The 19,512-nt window shown below is 44.1% G+C and overlaps 1 protein-coding gene across 2 annotated transcripts in view; it reads left to right on the top strand.

Moving 5' to 3' along the window:
• Nucleotides 1-6,592: 6,592 nt before the first annotated feature.
• Nucleotides 6,593-19,512, top strand: part of LOC146857878 (uncharacterized) — a 1,488,219-nt gene continuing 1,475,299 nt past the window's right edge. For both annotated transcript variants that reach the window (XM_085648588.1, XM_085648587.1), the window contains exon 1: nucleotides 6,593-6,886. In XM_085648588.1, the coding sequence (XP_085504714.1) occupies nucleotides 6,831-6,886 (56 nt within the window). In that variant the 5' untranslated portion in view covers nucleotides 6,593-6,830. The remainder of the gene's footprint in view (nucleotides 6,887-19,512) is intronic.

Here is a 19,512-nt window from a genome sequence, read left to right as displayed (position 1 = left end):
TGCACTTAGATGTAACCAGCCTGTTTAAACTAACTACAAAAAATAGACATGTAATATAAACAATACATAACAGTACCAGGTGTCATATGGTCCTGCATTGCCATCCCATGGTTTTAATGACATTTACAAACCACTCAGCCTCTGGCCACATGGTTTATGACGTCACTAGAACACCACAATGGCAATTTTGGACCATATTACAGAGTTACCTGATAGGTATCCTATATAGATGTTATATGTATAATCCATGGCAGCGAGGTGTGGAAATATACGAGAGTTGACCTCATTCAGCCCATGAAAAATGTGTTTTTAAAGCAGGTGTTGCTGGTTCCCATAGCACACCAGCACTATCTGTGCAGGGGGAAGTATGAGCCCATACATAGCTGATAAGAATGCTCTTAGGCCACTAGCATGTTGGATCAAGGTGTGGACGAGAAGGGAATCCCAGCTGAATTGGCTGATTCACAGGCTTGCTTATCCTCGGCTCATGCCACTAAGATCCCATGGATTGCCTATATCAAGGGTGTTTTTAGTAACCGGGGGGAGGATTTATTTTGTAGTTCCCAGACCACAAGCACCGCAGAAGTAAAATGGGTTAGTTGTAAGAGTTTTTGGACGTAAGGCACTTTTTAGAGAACAGACTAAGCTTTTGAAACCCATGGTTTGTTGTCATGTTATTAAAAACTGTTTGCTGCATGGAACCATACATGCTCAGTCTGAGGAGTGATAGGGACAGGTTTTTACTGACTAAATGACTAAATTCAGATGCAACATGATGCATCATCTTTTGGCCTCACCAAGGGGCTGGAGCTCTCCGGGCTCCCTTGGTCCCTGTGTCTGTGACCATCAGTGTCCTCAGGATACCCTTCACTTTATGTTCTGTAGTTATTTTACTGGACCTAGGAAAATGTTTATTAAGCCTTTACTCCGATCGGCCCTGATGTTTCTCCAGTCATTATCTGATGATCATATAATTAAAGTGTGCTGTTTATGAAGAGCTGTATTGAGAGTGAGGGATTCTATGCTTGATTAATCGTGCCACTGGTCTCTATTTTTTATGATCTGAGGTTTGTTTTAGAGTTTTTTTATTTGAGTTTTTATCCATTAATTTTGCAATGTGTATTTTAACTGTTTTGTATGTGGCCTGTTTATGGAATATTTTACATGTGTTCATATGTACATTTATGGTTATATTATAACCAAATAAAGACTATTTGACTGTATATAATCCATTTTGGGCCAGACGTTTTCAATTTTTTAATAAAGTTTATAAAATTTCGGCTGCCATTCAGGGATGTACATTTGGTTACATAAACAAAGGTAAGTGAACCTTAATCTAGGATTTCATAGTTTATAGGGCACAGACATTTTTGTTTTAAATATATATATTGTATTGAGTTTTTCATTTTTATGCGCATTCAAATAACTGTTGAACTTTTCATGACATTACTAAAGGGAAATGTGGAGTCTCTGCAAGATGTACATATTGGAGTAAAGAACAATTATGGAAATAATGCAGGCAAAGTAACGCAATAATCAAGATGTACAGGTGTAAGCGGTTTCATCTACAGACTATTAATTACAGTATACATTTTTGAGTTCTCGTAATGACTAAGCATTTAGCTAGCAGCTCTATGATACATAACTTTGCACTTCACTTGACTTGCTCTTCTCATTTAGTCAAGCCTTAAACGTTCCTCCCGTATCTCCCAAGATTTTTTTCAAATTTCTTGGGACATCCCCTACCTTTATATACTACCCTGTCCGCTGTCAAACACCTGTTCTTATAGTGGGGTCAATTTCTGAATGTAGTGGTGATGGGCTGCCTCATTATTGTGCTATATCCCTCATTGCTAATGGAACAACAACTTCTTAACTTGCTCCCAGTATTTCTCTATAACCAAGTAACTGCTCAGTGTGTGGGCGAAAGAACCCTCTCAGGCACAGTTTAATGGACACATTTCGTTATTAGTTCACCCAAACTGGCACAGCTGAAACCTTGTGTGGTGCACTCTGGAAAATGTGCATTTGGGTCTAGGGAAATCAGATCTTACTGATAATTCTCTGGGGTGTAGGTAAATGCTTCCTCCCATAACCCATTTTCTATTTGGTCTGTGTCCTTCTGCCATCTGGATTTGAAGCTGTCCTCGTCTTTTTGTCTGAGATATTTCTTTTTTGACCATTCTAGCCTCTGGTAGCCTTACCTCTGGCAGTGACACTTCTAGCAATCCAATCACCCCTTTACTGTTTTTTGGGTGTTTTTGTAACTGGTATTTGGCATGCAATTGTGTAAATGGTGCTTAGTGTGTTCCGAGAGAACTGACCATAAAAGAAGCTTTATTCATTCAGGAAAACAATCTAGCCTATCCCTATACTAAACAAACATAGAATGCATATATGCTCATACTAGACAATGCTATACTGTGTCCTACGTAGCTCTGTTTAGCCACTAATTTAATATACAGATTTTCAACAGGAGTTAAGGGTATAATAGGTGCACGATATGAACCTTAAAACTTATATCTCAATGGTACCGACATATTTCAGTTAAGGTGCTTTAAGAAAACATAATAGTGCTGTAACAAATGTTTACCTAACTGAATGTTCATCGGTATTACACAATACGAATTACTGTATACTTTAAGAACAACTGATGTATGTGTATAGTGTAATAATGCTTTTTCCTTTTAAAATGCAGCTCAACTATGTCTCAGTACTGTTTAGCTTTTGCTCCTTAAGTTGTCTTTTTTCCTTATGTGTTGTAGCCTGTAGCAGCTGTAACTTTAATATCTATTGAAAGCTTTCTCTTTTATCTTAAAATAAATCTATAACCACTTGCTATTAATGTGGAATATGTCTCCTCATATTTTGCCATGAAGGTTTCTCTTAGTCGACTGTGAGTCACCGATTTTATCTGAATGAAATCCTGAGATGACCCTGCTGAGAATCAAAGAAATGTTTTCCTGGTTACACATAGGTCCCTGTACAAGGAATCATTCTACATACATATGCATGTGGTGTGAATTCATGGAACGATACAGAGAATGGTCTTTCATTTAGCCAATGACAAGTTAAAATATTTCTTTTGTTAACTTTTCAATTCATTTATTTTGTAGGTAATGCTGAAAGTTTGTAATGGATTCATAGCAGGAAGAAAATAAAACAAACCCTCAGAAAGTTTATATCCTAATTGTATACACATTTTCACTTACTTTTCTGGAAAAAGGAAAATCCTTTGCAGGGTGTTTCTGTCATATTACTGTTTTCAGCTCCTAGGTACCTTGTGATGGGAGTCTGCAGCCTCTTTAGTGTGAGTGAATAGAAGTATTCCGGATGTCCGTGATGTTCATTTGTGCATCATAGCAGCTACTATCCCTGCTGACTTCACTCCTGCCCCCAGGCCCGAAACTAGCTGTATGTTAATGGTGTTAATGATTAAATAAACAATGAGGCAGGGCCCACGGGGCTTCACGTCCCCTGTGAAACATTAGTGTGAAAAACGCTTGTTTTGAATGGCCTAGGGTATTCCTTGGTTGGGCCTGGCCTACCCTCTAGAACCGGGCCTGGCCCCTTCATACCGCTGGGCCCCGGTGCCACTGCATCTGCTGCACTATTAATAGCTATACGCTTGCGGATGTGCTATGGTCTGAACCAGTGGCAAACATGTCGGTGGGTTCACGATACGGTAATATCACGCCCAGAATTCTCCATACCATGGGGTGAGTGATTTTCCGCTGCTGTGTTACTGAATCACTACAATTCATCGTGCTTGAAATTGGAAATAAACAATGGGAACTGTGTTTCCCTACAGATTTCAGTAACTTTTTCCTCATATTACAAGCTTTTTTCTCTGGATAGATTCCCCCTGCTTTTATCAAGTGATTTGCGACTCGTAAAAAAACACTAAATATGGAGTAATTCCACCCGATTTGTAAAAGCAGATTTGGTTTATAACTCTTGTTAGTGGTCGGGATTTTTCCCACGTCCAAGCAATAACAAATATGCTCACTACAGATTAGCTGGTAAATAAATTCCTTTAAAGAATACCTGAAATAAATGTTTCACGAATCACGATTAATCCAACTGGAAGGTGGGGCAGGAATGGTGGATATGTAAAGCATGTGGGTTCAGCAAAGTACTAAGGGGGATATTCTCAAGAACGTGTGATAATTAACGCAAAATTAGCTTAATGCAACTCTTCACATCGCAGTCTATCGCAAGAAAATAACGCCGTGTTAACGTTGTATTCTCAACACAGTGGTACCATGCGATAGTCTAACTATAACTCGTCAAATGACTGCGTTAAAATTAACGATGATCCTTTTGCCCTTCGGACTGAACCGCGTCTTTCTCTTACTCCTTTCCTTGCGTACAATGAAGTGCCATTGAGAAATCAAGACTCAGTTCCAAATGTGTGACCTACTAGACCGCAGTGTAGGCTGGAGTACGTCAACTAGAAAGGAGTACTGTGGGCCTGTGTCGCGGAGGCTGTGATGGTCGGAGGAGGCTGCCGAGGTCGCGGGCATCAGACTTGGAGCTTGCACAGGTACGTGGTGCGCCCTCTTTGACACACGCTGGTGTCGGCAGGTGAGCAGTGAATCCTGGGTGCGCAGGGGCAGGCAAGACGGGTCTGGGGACCAGTGGCCTGGGGTGCAGCAGGCGCACAGGAGCGCAGGCAACACTGCTCACGGCGTCAGCCTCGTGGTGGGGTGAGAGGCACCGCCCTGGCAGACACGTTGGCCATTCCGGAAAACCACACCCAGAGCTACGTGCTTTTTATTCACACCCCTACGCTAGTCTGGCGTACGATGGGCCATCCCACTCCACTCACGCTTCCAGGGGGAGACGTAACAAGCTACTTTTCTGCAATTGTCCCCACTGGTTGAGGTAACATGGTTGCGTCCACTGTCCACTGCACTCCAAACACCAGGAGTATATGTCGACATGGACATGTCTGTGGTCTGCATACTGCAGTCAGTCCAGCACATCCACGCCACACTTGGCATTGTGTACATTCTCATTCATGGGTCACTTGCCTCCTTTGCACATGCCTGGTTCCCACCTCTCCCCACAATCTGCTATTGTGTGACTGAGGTGCCATGCCGTTGATGGCTCATGTACATGGATAGCCCAGGTTACCACAGTAAGTTGTGCTGTCGTGTATGGGCATGTTGTTTGGCATGTTGTATGTGAGTTTGTAACGTGTGCATTCCCAGAGTTGTGAGTTGCATGATTGTGGATTTGGGGTGTGTGGTGTGTTCATTTGGTACTTACCAATGAGCAGTGCATTTCCGTAGGTGCCATTGTGGAAGCGCTGGTTGATAATGGACTGTCGGAAGATGTAGGAATCATGCACACTGCCTGGGTAGTTGGCGACGACATTAGTGAAGAGTCCCCGGTGGTCCACTATTGCCTGCACATTGGTGGAATGCGTGTGCTTTCTGTTGCGGTAATTGTGTGCAGTGTTGGCAGGCGGCACATGTAGGACATGTGTGCAGTCAATTGCCCCCAACACGTGCGGGAAGCCAGCTATGGCGTGAAAGCCTTGCTTGGTCTCCAGCTGTTCCTGCGCAGTGTGGGGGAAGTGAAGGTGCTGGGGTACCAAGCTGATGATGGCATCCAAGACAGTTGTGATGAACTTTGATAGGGCTGGCTGTGAGACTCCTCCGACTCTGGCAGTTGTTGGCTGGAAGGTACCAGAGGCCAATAGATGCAGCACAGCCAGCAGCTTTGTCTGCGGAGAGATGTTGGTTGTCCACTGTGTTGGTACCGTCAGCCTGTGGGTTATGATGTTCAGGATGCGGAGGATGGTTGTGCTTTTGAGCCTGTAGTGGGCAATGACATCCTCTGGTGTTAGGTCTCTGAGGCTGGTGTGTTTTCTGAAGGTCCGGGGGGGTGGGGTGGCGGGCCTGGGTGTGGTGGCGGTGGGTGTTGTGGCCTTCTTGGGGCTCCGAGCTGCATGATCAGTAGCTCCATAGCATCTATTGTTCTTCTGGTGTGACTCTGGGCTGGACTTCCTTTTATGGTGCAGCTTTATACTATACCAGGTAAGAGCATGTGTTAAATTCCTGCTGCTAACGCGCCTTATCGTCTGTTTTGGGATCTTATTGCCGATCTGGCTGGTTGTTGAGAATGTTGCGGAGTGGTGTTTTCGCGGCTTTTTGCATGGGAACGCCTACTCTGCATATCGTTAGCGTTAGTTGCCGGGCTCATCTGTCGCGATTTTTTTTGCGGCTGCTATCGCAGGTAAACTGGTAGTATCGGCTGTTAGCACCAGCTTGATAATGGGGCGATACATTTATCGCCACTTTGGCTGCGATAATGTGCCGATAACTCGGCAATAAATCCTTGAGAATATGCCCCTAAATGTTGAAACCAAATGCTTTCCAGCAACGTGGAGTGTGGATTATGATTGTCTAATGTCAACTCTGCGATATTCCAACTTTTTAGCCAACAGTGCTTTGCATTCTGGGAATTGTAGTTTTAGGTGCATCATTATCCCCGCATGCAAAAGGCAACTGCCGCTTCCTGGTCACCGAGTCCTGAAAACACCCTGGAGCGCTAAGAGCCTGTCAGCAGACCCGGAAGCGCTAGGACCCAGAGGCTTCGGGGAAGGGGAGAAGTTGATATCCAGGATACAAGTCGCGCGCATGGTGTAAACATAGCATTGGCAGTCGTTGTGAGAGTCGAGTTTGGAAGGGCAGCCGGGTTTTCGCTGATAAAAGATGAGTTCAGCATGCGGTGAAACTCGCTTACCTCACATGCCATACCCCTGTTGAAAGGGCATTTCAGACAGGAGTGTGAGGAAAGTGTGGCAGGCACAAGGTAACATGACTTTTAGTGGATACCCAGAGCAAAGCGGATACCACAGCTGGGCAGAACTCAGGTGAGCAACAATTTCCGACCCCTTTCTTTCGTTGTTACTAAGAAACCACCATCTTGTAAACGAAATACTACCTACCGTTCCTACGCCGGAACGAATGGGATAACCAACGTCATAGCTGTCGAACGGTTAGTCGTGAGTTTGCAAACTTTTTGAAGAGAGCTTGCTGCAGAGATGGGGGGAGATGGGGGGGGGGGGGGCACGAATAGGGTTATCAGTGGCTGCAGGTGACCCCAGTGCACACCTTTTTCCTGCTCTGGATTTCCCTTTCACAGTTCGTTGTTTTCTGGTGTATTCGTTCAAATTAACTGAAACAGCAACAGAATATATTGATTTGTTCAATGTAAGTCAGAACCCGATAAAAGGTGTCCCAGTAACTGGGAGTCACTGTATAACCATAAACGGGAACCAAATTCCAGACCCAGTATGTCAACTCGGCCTTTTCTCTATCGGACGTTGATGAGTTGGGACAGCATAAGGCGAGTTTATTTATTAAAACATTCACTTAGTGGAATATGCTAATATTTTTAAACTGTATATTTGCAGTAATTTTCACCTGGCATGTTACTTATAAGGTGGTAATACCCCATAACGGCTTTGTTAAAAGACACTGCACGCTACACAGCCCAGTGCAGACAATTGTGCATAGAATAGCAGGCATTTTAGTGCATGTACAGTTATTGAGTACACGCCGTCTGGCTTTAGGCGCTCAAATGGGAGGCAGGTTACGGACCTTTATGCTTCATTTAGAGTTAAAGTAGCAACACGGCCATATGGTTCAGTGTCTTCTCTCCCTCCATCGCCCTTGGTACCATACCTCAGAGTTGCACATAGGCTTCAATGATTGTAACCAGATCCCAGAATCCATTAGAACTATTCAAAGCCTCCTTACCATCTGAAAATGTTTTTACCAGGCCTTTTAGGCTCTTACTATTGCAGTATTCTTTGCTCTTGTAGCTAGCCCCAGGTACTTTGATTTTCCCCAGATTGCAGTCAGAGGTTTAAGTTATAAAGATTTTCTATTGTAACTGAATGCAATAGCTAGGGTGGTGATCAATAAAGGTAATAAATAAATGAGCAAGTAAAGAAGAAAACGTGGTTCTAATAGAGTCTCTTGCACCGAACCCAACCTTTCCTCCTTCCAAGCAATTCCACCCCACTGATCAGACCCTAATCATGCAGTTGGGCGTCTTTTCTGTGGCTTGCTCCTGGCGACCCTGGCTCTGCCTTTGCGTCCCCAACCCTGAGAGATCACAAACGGGAACAAAGGAAAACAAGCATTGGCATAGCCAATAGGTCTCGCCTTTGGGACCTTATAAGTGTTTGGTTATCCAGCACAATATCCTTGGTGCAACAACATCAACTATTGCATGGCTAAACACTTACAAGGTCCCAAAGGCGAGACCTATTGGCTATGCCAATGCTTGTTTTACTTGCAGTTTATAACTTAAAGTTCTAATATAGAACAGTGAGGTATTAACTTTCATTATAGAGCTGCAAGCACACTGCAAAGTATACATTAGAGCATAGATTAATATTGCAAAAAAGGTTAATTTGAGTAGAAATCGATTCTTATTAAAGAAATCTCCCAACTATGCTGTTTCTTTTTCAACTCTTCTCCACACCAAGCACTCCTAAACTATACGGCCTAAGTGTATGGATGACATGTGACTCCCACACATTTAGTCCTTTGGCTTATGTAACATTTCCTATAAACTGATTTACACACGTATGTTTGATTGTCTCTGTGTAATGTGTGTGTGATGCAAAGCGCTCTGACATCCTTTACTGGTAAGAGTAGCACTATATAACTAATTCAATGCATCTGAGAGAGAGTGGTTATGGAGACTTGGTCTCTGTTAAAGGGTGCTAGTGAGAGAATCTGTGGTGGGTGTGGTCATTGGGGGGGGGCGCCAACTAACATTGTCACACTGGGCGCCAGTTAGAGACTAATCAACGCCTCAAACATCCAGTCCAGGAGAGCGGGGACGAGTTGACTGCTTGCCAGGGTCTTTTAATTGCTCACAGAAAGAAAGGAATTAAGGGCACCGAATTGATTGAAAGTGTCCAAGAGCAGACTATCCTATCGGGAAGTTAGAGTTCACCGGGTGTCAAGCATGCCTGACCCAAGGGTCCGATGAAAGAGCGAGGGAGGATCGCTGTTCTTAAATGAGGTGGTGAACCATGAGGAAGTGTCCATTGTAGTTACTGCTTTATGATCACAGACTGGACCCGGAAACGAAGGAGCAGGTCACGCCGGACCACAGAGGAGAAGAGATGCCCCTGGCATGGATGGTTCACAGTCTGGTAGTCTCTTGTGATTCTGCTGATGTCCTGAAAAAATAGATTTCTCCTTCCATCTTCTAAGGTCTGACACTTGGAAAGTGGCCTGTGTAATAAATCATATTCTCACTGCCTCCCTCGGAGGGAAGCAGGCCTGGGAGATTAGAGAGCGCCTGGAGCACGAGGCAGCAACCTGCATCTGCTGGAGTCAAACACAGTCTCTAGCATCTCGAAGCACGGAACTGCTGAAAGCAGTGCCCGGTGCTTGATGAAAGGGGGTTCACGTGGGTGGGAAGCGGGACACCCTGCCGTCACCGCTCACGAGTCCCATTTCTGGTGAGGAAGGAGGACAGGACCAGTAAAGCGATAGATTGAGCGAATATGAACAATGGTGAAAGAGAGAAAAATAGACCGAAGAAAGCACCCTGTCTGAAAGATAAAGGTAGGCCGGTGAGCTGAGAGAGAGAGACGAAGGGATGAAGAGGTGGACAGGCAGGCAGAGAGCATGTAAACAACAGAGAGAAGAGAGACAAAATGGTGTGTAGATAAAAGGAAATAAACTTCCATGCAGCGACAAAAATGGAAATGCAGGGCGAGAAGAGATCGACAAGTAGAGAAACTGATGAGCAAAAAGAGGGAAACGTGTCCCATCATGGAATTGCAGGAATTGACAGAGCCCAATGTGTGCAGGTTTCAAACTCCATCAGATGGATCACATGGGTGCGTGAGTTGTGACACAGTCACAGTGTCGTTCTCCTGGTCACCCCTCCTGCTTGGCCTCCCAGATTCAGTTTTGTCTCTCTTGTTAGTATATGACGTGCTGAGAGAAGAAACTACTCCCACGACTGTGAAGGCAGGCAGTGAGTGAAGTGGAGATAGAAGAACAAGAAAGTGAGAGTCCGAGCATACGGAGACAGGAGAGCAAAGCCCTACAGCGGTAACTAGGACTCACTGACCTGAAGTAGACTCACTACACTAACACCCTAGAAGCGTGGCACGCAGTGACCCGAGTAAAGAGCCCAGCCTGCGAACTCATGTGTGAACATACTCTGTGGACCCTGGAAACGATTGCCACACAACATTTCCAAACCCGCTATCACATGGACCCTGCTGTGCCAGGCACGCCTAGCAAGACTGCCAATGAGGAGGTCTAGCCCTTGCGGACTTTGAACACCTTATTGTTTTGTTCGTCTCTTTCTGGTACAGCGCTCTGAAATGGTTGCGTTTGTGACTTCCTAATTCCTAAATAGTAATGATGCGTCTAACCTCGCGTGTGACGCACGCATGGTCATTGAACACAAGCGCTAGTGTTCCGGACAAAATTAAATGTTAAAACAAGCGCGCGAGCCTCGCGCTGAAAGTTAAAGCGACCGAGAGCGCGCAAGCAGGCAAATGCAAACAGCTCTTTTCAAGCACTCGTGCTTGTGCTGCCATCCATCTTGCGGCTCACGGGCCATCTGTTTCCAATTAGTGTGCTCGCTCCCGCAAGGTGGATGCCAGCACAATCACGAGTGCTTGAGAAGGGCAGACCAATTTCTAAAGGTCATCTCCTAGAGCAGCGCATGCAAGCTGCCTAGCGAAGACCTAAAAAGGGGCTCCAGGTGTGCCCTGTTTACTTTTTGTTGCTGGGCCAAAACGGGCACCTTTTACTTCATTAGAGTTTGTATCTCACTTCACTTGATTTTGCAAATATTTGTTGCAAATAGACTAAACTGTATGCAGCTCCAATAAATTAAAATATTGCTTTCCGCAGGCTATTACAAAAGTCCATTTCATGGGTTCCAAAAACACCAGGGGTCCTTTCACTTTCTCTGCTGCTGAACTTGTATGCTCCTTTTCGTTGCCTCTTCCTCAGCTAGCTCCTATATTACCCCCTGGCAGGTTTTAAGTGCTTCACATGGACTTGGATTTAGCCATTTGACTGCCTGCCTCTGTTCTGCTTCTGCCCATGCAGTACCTATTTACTGTGTGTGGAAAGCTTGAGATAATGGTTGTGCTTGTGCCTGCCATTTGAGGCTGTGTGGAAGAACTGACGGCTGCGTCTGAGCACTGGCTATTGTGTTTGGTCGTGCTGGGTCTGGGCGTTTTGAGATGTCTTGGCTTGTCAGAATATGAATAGGTATGTGGGAATATATAGCTGTACTGGCTGTATCTGGATAGACACCTGTTGCAAACCTGATTTATTGCAACAAGTTTAACACACATTACAACCTAAAGAACATCGCATGTATCAAAGGAGAGTTCCTGGCAAATAATGGCTGCACTCATAGAATATCATAGCAGAATGTTAGTAAATATGTGTGGTACAAAAGAATATTATCTGTTTTAAAAACCTGTTGCAATAATGTATTCATCTTGCACTTCATGTTTAATCTTTCACTTATTGTTGGTGTTTTGAGTTCAGTGGTGGCACTACCTTAATGCCATTATGTCATACGTTATTTAATGATACTTTCTCTAACATCATTGGGATCAAAAGGTCATGTGATGCCACTTCCTGTGATCTCATCAGATGCTGACATTTTGAAACCGGTCCGAGACTGCTTGTTTCCACTGTTTCCAGTGCAAGGGAGGACCTAGCCTGGCAGTTCCGGCTTGACTGTTCCCATGAGGCACAGGGTCAAGACTGATTTGCATATGGCTGGGTTCACACTGAAATGGCATGGTGAGCAAAAAAACAATGGATTTAGGCCCAGATCTCTGTACTGGGGTGAATGTATGACATTGTTCTGCATTCTGTCCATCAATTGTTCTTTTTGCATTTGTCACCCTGAGTGGTACGGGTATGCCCAGACGTGGGACCCGTGCGTGCTCTGCATGCCACTGGAGTCAAGCTATCCTGGCTGATGAGGGGTGAAACCCCGAAACCAGTCCTAGGATGCTTGTTTCAAGCCCAGGGAGGACCTGGCCTGGCAGTTCGGGCTGGACTGTTCCCATGAGGCACAGGGCCAAGACTGATTTACATATGGCTGGGTTCAAACTGGAATGGCATGGTGAGCAAACAACTATGGATTTAGGCCCAGATCTCCATACTTTTTGCAGTTGTCACCCCGAGTGGGACGTTGTGCTAAACTGGAATGGCATGGTGAGCAAAAAAAGATGGATTTAGACTTGAATCTGTGTACTGGGGTAAATGTATGACATTGTTCTGCATTCTGTCCATCAATTGTTACTTTTAAAATTTTGGATGATGTCCCTCCTGCCGCCCGTAGCATTTTGGTGAATATACCCTGCATGCAAACATTTTAGAAAAGGAAAGTGGGAGATTTTAGAAAAATGGCCAGGCATTAGTTTTTTTCCTATCGAGGCCTGAATTGAATCTATTGTCTTGTATGGGACTTGAAAGAATGCTGCTGCCGGATCAGATATCAGAAATGCATATACATGTTTTCTTCCCTACCTGTAATGAGCACGAAGAAAGCGCTAGATTGCGTGACAAAAATATTATGCACTGGCCTGTCGGAGCAGGTCACTGGCAGGGTATACTATGAGTCTCACTCGACCAGTGCTGCCTGAAGTCCTCATAGGAATCATGTTTTTGTATGCAGGAATCGAGAGGCGGAAGACATCGGTAGTCTCCCGACTGAATCGGGAGGATTGGCATGTATGATATATATATCCAGTCCCAAATAGGCAGTGGCAACACCCTGCTGACGGTGTCCCAGTTATCATCTTGCCCCACTGAAAGCTACCTTAGATAAAGCTGTCTGCCTGATTCAGAGCTAAAGGGAATAGCGTAACGAAAGTTGAAGGGGGCCCCTGCAAGGTACACAGTGGGGCCCCCGCGCCGTATTTAATCCGGAGTTCTTTGGTGTGAGTACAGTGCTGAGGGGGCCCCCTGCAACTTGGGGGGGGGGGGGGCGCACTGCGGGGGGGAGTGGAGGGCCTGTGTTACGCCCCAATACAAACTTCCAAGCTCTAATCAAACTCCACTGGCTTTCTCCAAAAACCAGTCATCCAATCCTACTATGGGACGTATAAGGCAATGTATTAGACACACAATACGGTATCACAGAGAAAGATCACATATTTGAACTTCTCTGCACGTATTGAACCTCACCCAACAGAAGGCTTAAATCTAGTGAAGTGCAAAGATTTCCAGGAAAAAGATCTTTTATCCCCTCATCAAAACGATGGAATGAGCTACACCTTTATCTCACGCTTTCCCCCTGTACAATGCGTCAGGAGGTAAAAACTCACAATTTCTTCATAGTCCTGCCACCAAATGAATAAGTCCCTACCTCACCTCTCCTGGTAAGGGGGTCTTCACTCTGCCGCTTCAGATTTTGATCCCTAGACCCACCCAAACAATGATTGTATTTATGTTCTCCCAATCCATCAAACATCCTTGCTTTTGTTTGTTACTCTGTAAAGTACTCGGTTGCTCCTCACTGTCAAGAATGCACAATACAAAGCCACCAATTGTGTGTCATACAACACATTCTGTTGTGATATTATTTCGCTATTTTGTCATTTAAATTCCCATTATCACTTCCTGGGTACAAGTATCACCCCGTTAGTAGCAGTGTAATACTAGGGGTGGGTGGAATTGGTGGATTTTCATTCTGCAGAATTACATTAAAATTCTGCAAGATTCTGCGAAGGGGCAGAGCAGGCACCGCAGTGTGCAGTGCATACACCTTGGTGCTCTTACATAAGTATGTTAGGGCACCAAGATTTATGCACTCCAGTGTTTACCCTTCGGTGCCCTTACATAAGCGTGTAAGGGCACCAAGATGTATGCACTGCATTGCAGTGGTTTAAACGGGTCTAGAAGAGGGAGCAGTCCCTCTATGTTTAAATCACTGTAGGTTAAAGTTTTATTTGCAGTGGTTGTTAAACATAGAGTGACGGCTTCCTCTTCCAGTCCTGTTTAAAATTACTAAATTCCTACAAATCTGCTGGCGGATTAAAAAATTCCGCCCACCCCTATTTACTACCTGAATTCAACAGTCCTTAAATGCGAGATGAGCAGTTAACCTTTGGAAAGCGTGTTCACCTGTTAACACAACAAAATTGTACTTTTTTTTTTTCTTTCAGTACCCTTTCATCCATTGAAGTTAGGAACAATTTTGTGCTGAAGTCTGCTAATTATGTAGCAGATGAAGTATGTGGCAAATGCGATAAATTCTTATTAATGTGGAGAATGCTGCACATCGCAATCTAAAAATTCCAGTTTACGTGGTCATAGAGGATGTGTGCTACTGATGTCACACATCTAGGGGTGGGCGGAATTTGCGAAATTCACTTTAGCAAATTATCGCGAAAATGTTAAAAATCTCCGCAAACACGCGGAAATATCGCGAAGATGCGGAAGTTTTTTTCCCGCCCGTTCGCGGTATTTTCTGCGTGGTCGCGGCTCGTCAACTTACCCATGCGGTTGCTCCCGGGCGCGGCCATCTTGTTTTCACTTGTCTCGCGGTGCATGATCGCGAGAAGAAAGACGTGATCGCGCGACGCATGACGTTACTGCGGGCGCGAACTGTCGCGAGACAGCGCAAATGGCTACCAACAATCCAACATCTCTTGGAGAACGCGACCGGATCGGGAAAACTTGTCGGCGAACGCGGGGATTCAGGTAAGGCGATCGCGCGCACGCGAGAATTTATTATTTTACAGCGCGAGGAAGAAACAAATTATCGCTAAGCTTGGAATGCGGAAATTTTGACATTTTCACACCTTCCGCAGAACGGGAAAATGCCAAATTATCGCAATTTCCGCGAACGGAACGGAATTTTGGCCCAGGCCTACACACATGCTTAACCCTATTGATATTGTACAACCATTACTCCATATGATTTCTCCCAAAGTGAAATCAAACAACAGTTAGCAGTGATACATTTTCAGACAGAGGCAAAAAAATTGTTAAATGCATTAATAACTTCCAATAGAATTTTTAGCATTGTTCGCATCCCTCCATTAGAATAGCCTCACAGCGCTCGTCATAGAAGCAGATAAAAGGACCTAGAGATCAGACGAAACTCACTTGCATTTACTGCTGACCCCTAAATGATGGTCCTGCCATTGGTGACATCAGTGGCATATCACAAGATGATGGACCCCCCTTGCAGAATGTCAAAAGGGATCCCAGAGTCTCACATATTGTACAGATGTTTATAGGCCTTGGGCTGAATGGGCCACCTTTAAGGGCTCGAGGAGGGAGGCTGAAGGCTTGGAGGCCCCACTGCACTACTCCTAGGTGACATACTACTACATGGTTGGCCATCCCTTCTTTGCTTATTGGATGTGTGAGATGATTGTTGCACAGAAGCAGTAGTACAGACTTCTTCAACGAGTAGATTGAGACCTAGTGGTAGCTCTGCAGCTACCTGTAAGTAGCTGGCTAGTGTTCAGCCAACCTACTAAATTAGATGTTTCTGCCTGGCTGAATTGAATACGTATACCAAAATTGAAAAGTGTATTCAAGAGGAAAATATGTGTATATTCAGCGCTCCTAGGCTGACTTTTGGAGAAAAAATGGTTGAATTGCCAAAATATATGTAAAGCAAATATTTGAGGGACACATTTTTTGGCATTGGGGAGAATTATTACTAATATTACCTTGGTGTCATGATTGTTGCAGCTATGGCAGTAGTGCCCATCTAACAACATTTCAAATTGGCAAATCCTTTTAGGTCGAGCCTAGGCAGTCCGCATGCTGCTCTTCTCTTCACTCTTCTTCCTTGTGCCTCCATGCTGCTCTTCTCCTCACTCTTCTTCCTTGTGCCTCGCGCTGCTCTTCTCCTCACTCTCCTTCCTTGTGCCTCACGCTGCTCTATTCAACACTCTGTCCTTGTGCCTCACGCTGCTTTTCTCCTTACCACCCTCCATCCTTGTGCCTCACATTGCCCTTCTCCTCACCCCTCTACGTCTTTGTGCCACACGCTGCTCTTCTCCTTCTCACTCTCCTTACCTGTGCCTCGCGCTGCTCTTCTCCTCACTCTCCTTCCTTGTGCCACCAAGAATAATGTGCTGCATGGCTAAAGACTTAGAAGGTCCCAAAAGTGAGACCTATTGACTATGCCAATGCTTTTTTTACAGTACTGCCAGCAACCCTGTCTGCTGCCCTGAGATGATCACTTGATAATTACTAATGTAATCTTGTCTGATATGGTCACCATTACAATAGTAATATTAGTAGCTCAGAATGATTTTCATGGGACATAAGTAGTTCTTCTTAATGAAAAAGTTGGAGAACCTTGCACTAGTATCTCACCCATGGTTCATAGTTGCACCCTATTACTTAGCTCACTTTCTTACGGCCCTGGCTTTTTAGCCCACATAACTTTGTATTCAGAGTTTTTTAGTTTTTGTTTGCGAGTCTACAACAGCCAAAGAGCTCTGGGATAAAAAGTATGTAGGTGACTTGGGGCCAGTTGACGGGCGTGGTGAATGGTGTTGAGTCAGAAGGCAGCTGAAAGCGGAGTGTATCTAGATCAAGGCAGTACTCCGGAATCTAGAGGGATCTTAATTGTGTCCTCTCTGTGACGTCCATGATTCCCTTTCCACTGTCTTTCTTCATTTAAACCGGTGCTCAGTTCGGCTATAAAGAGTCTTCTTAATGAACTGAAGTCATGACATCAACAACAGTACACTTGTGAACTCTATTGAGTAGTACACAAAGTAGAAAGAGTTTTTTTTTGTAAGGTTTCACACTTTACACCAATCATGGAACAGGCCCAAATATTGCTTACTGTAAAGTTTTGTGCAAGGATATTTCTCCAGGTCATACAGAGCGGAAATGATGCATAGAAAGCAATGCAGTAGGACCAATACTGCACGCAGAAAAGAGGAGCAAAAACAATGTGAGCATCTTTGTGCTACTTTTAAAATACCTCCTATATCCTCAAAAAATTTTAGGAATATATGTGCCCGAGCCACGCAGGGCCCCACGATATCTGGAGAATTATTCACTTGGAGGAAAATAATACATCCCCAGTGATAGAAAATCAATATGCTTAATCTGATGATGAGCACTATACACGTTGTGCTCTTTAGTTTTTTGGACACTTATGTATGTTGATCCCAGAAGCACAAGGATATTTGTTGGACACTTATGATTGTTGAGAGCAGCAGCACTGTGGAATAAGTGCAAATGTATCTGTAGTTATAAGTTATGTAATTCATGTGAGTGTTTTCACTCTTTTGGTTGAAGTATTAGTTGCTTGATGATGTTTTGTATTGTCTGACTAATTTACATTTGTGGACACACTAAAATAATTCGCTGGAAAAGTTTATTTGTGTACAAAAGTAATTTTTAAGGTTTAAACCCCTTGTATGTTACATGTGTACAGGTATGTCTTGATGCCAATGTTATGTAAGTATTGTAGACATAAGTGTGAGGCTATAAATAATACTCCAAAGGAAGTTGGTTGGAATATGCACAGAATAATCATGTGACCTATAGAATCATTACACAAAACTATGGTGTAGGGGTATAATGTTGTACACTCATTTTTTAGAAAGTTGGTATTCTCTTACTTTAACCATTCTGTGCCTCTGCCTGTCATTGGAATACACGTCTGGGTTGGGTGACAGCTGGGCTTTGTTTATTCCCTCTAGACAGCCTCACACAAATGGAGATGAGGTGTGCCATGCATATCCTGATGGCGCATCACCAGGCTGATGGGTCCTCCTGAGCTAGAGCGCGAAGCGCCTGTCCCCACATAAAGAGTTGCATACTCACCAGTAGTGTGTCTGTAGCCAGGGCAAAGAAGGGCAGGGTCTTGGGCACTACAAAGACCTTTCTTTGAAGCCTCCTTATTCAAAGGCTAAAATGGGTATAAGTACTTCTTCACTTAGAGGATTGGACTTTTGGTAATGATTTTGTTCCTGAGGAGCAGGCAGGTTTCCGTAATCATAGTGGTACCCTTGATAATATCACAGTTGTGCAAACCTTGATTGAAAAGGGGGGAATGGCCTTGTATACTGCCGTTATAGATTTCTCCACTGCATTGGACAGGGTCGACCGAGGGATGCTTTGGAGGAAATTAGCTGTAATGGTGATTCTCGTGCACTTGCTTAGGTTGATTTTTTGCATTGCACTCTTCCACTTGGTCTCAGGTCCTGATGGAAGGAAACCAGGGTTTGTCAAGTAAAGTAGAAACCCATAATGGGTTGAAGCAAGGGTGTTTACTAGCACCTCTCCTTTTTATCCTTTATATCAATGACTTCCCTGGTAGGGTGAGGCACTGCAAGGGGGACTCACCAAAGCTAGGAACAATACAACTTGGCTGCATACTCTATGTGGATGACGCCATCCTGTTAGATTTAACTTTGATGGACTCACAGAGGTGTCTCAATGAGTTAGATAACTATGCCAATGAATATTGCTTAAAAATAAACATTTACAAGAGCAAAATTATGTTTTTTAGGTCCCGGGGATGCAGGGTTTGGAAAAAAATGCACTGGTTTCAGGGTAGAGAAAAACTAGGAGCAGTGAAATTGTACCTGTATTTAGGTAGAATTTTTTTTACCAACTGCTCTAGCATTGAGCATACTCGTCAGTGCAGTTGTGATGTAATATCTCAGTCCTCTGCAACTGGCAGTTTATATAAATGCTGCAAACAAAGACATTTTGCCCACGTTTTATCGATTTATGAGATTAAAATCCCGCCCTCACTAAGATACGCTTGCAAATCAGTGGATGAGCAGAACTGGGACATTTTCGAGATGGTGGAAGGGCGCATTTGGCACCAAATATGTCATTTGAACTGTGCAGCAGATCCAGAAGCCCTCCGGTTGGAATTTGGGCTTCTTTCGACCAATGTGTTTGCTATTGCAGCAAACCTAACGTAGGGTAATAACTTATTGAATAGTGATGTGAGTTCCATATGGGCTGCGCTAAAATATGAAATCTTCTCTTGTCTGAAGGGAAAAAGTGTTGTTTTTAGAAATTATGAGAAAGCATTAGTTATGTTCGGAATCGGGCAAAGTGAAGCAAGCCCTCTTCCAAAGCAGGTTTTGAAAACTTTAATTAAAAAAATAAAATAATCTACAAAGTTAGTCGCAAAAGAGATACTGTACTGTGTTCTCGGCACATTAGGAATGACATAATAGTGGACAGTAGCATGTGTAAAAAACCTCAACCATATATATATTATGGAGCCTTCCACATGGAGTGCGTAGAACTATCCTGTTAATAAGGCTGAACTTGCTCCACTTATGAATCACAATAGGAGTATGGAAGGGATTAGCTAGGGAGGATAGACTCTGCGGCCTGTGTGGAAATTGGGTGCAAGATTTAAATTGTGTGCTATTTGTCTGTCCTCTACTTCAGCCATTACGATGCCGATTGTTAAGACCAGTGTTCCTAAAGTATATTACCTCGGCAATGGTGGCCCCCA

This window comes from Triturus cristatus, chromosome 3_2, assembly GCF_964204655.1.
Source record: "Triturus cristatus chromosome 3_2, aTriCri1.1, whole genome shotgun sequence".
Taxonomy (NCBI): Eukaryota; Metazoa; Chordata; class Amphibia; order Caudata; family Salamandridae; genus Triturus; species Triturus cristatus.
The sequence above is the reverse complement of the archived record's forward strand: the minus strand, read 5'-3'. Positions and strand labels throughout refer to the sequence as shown.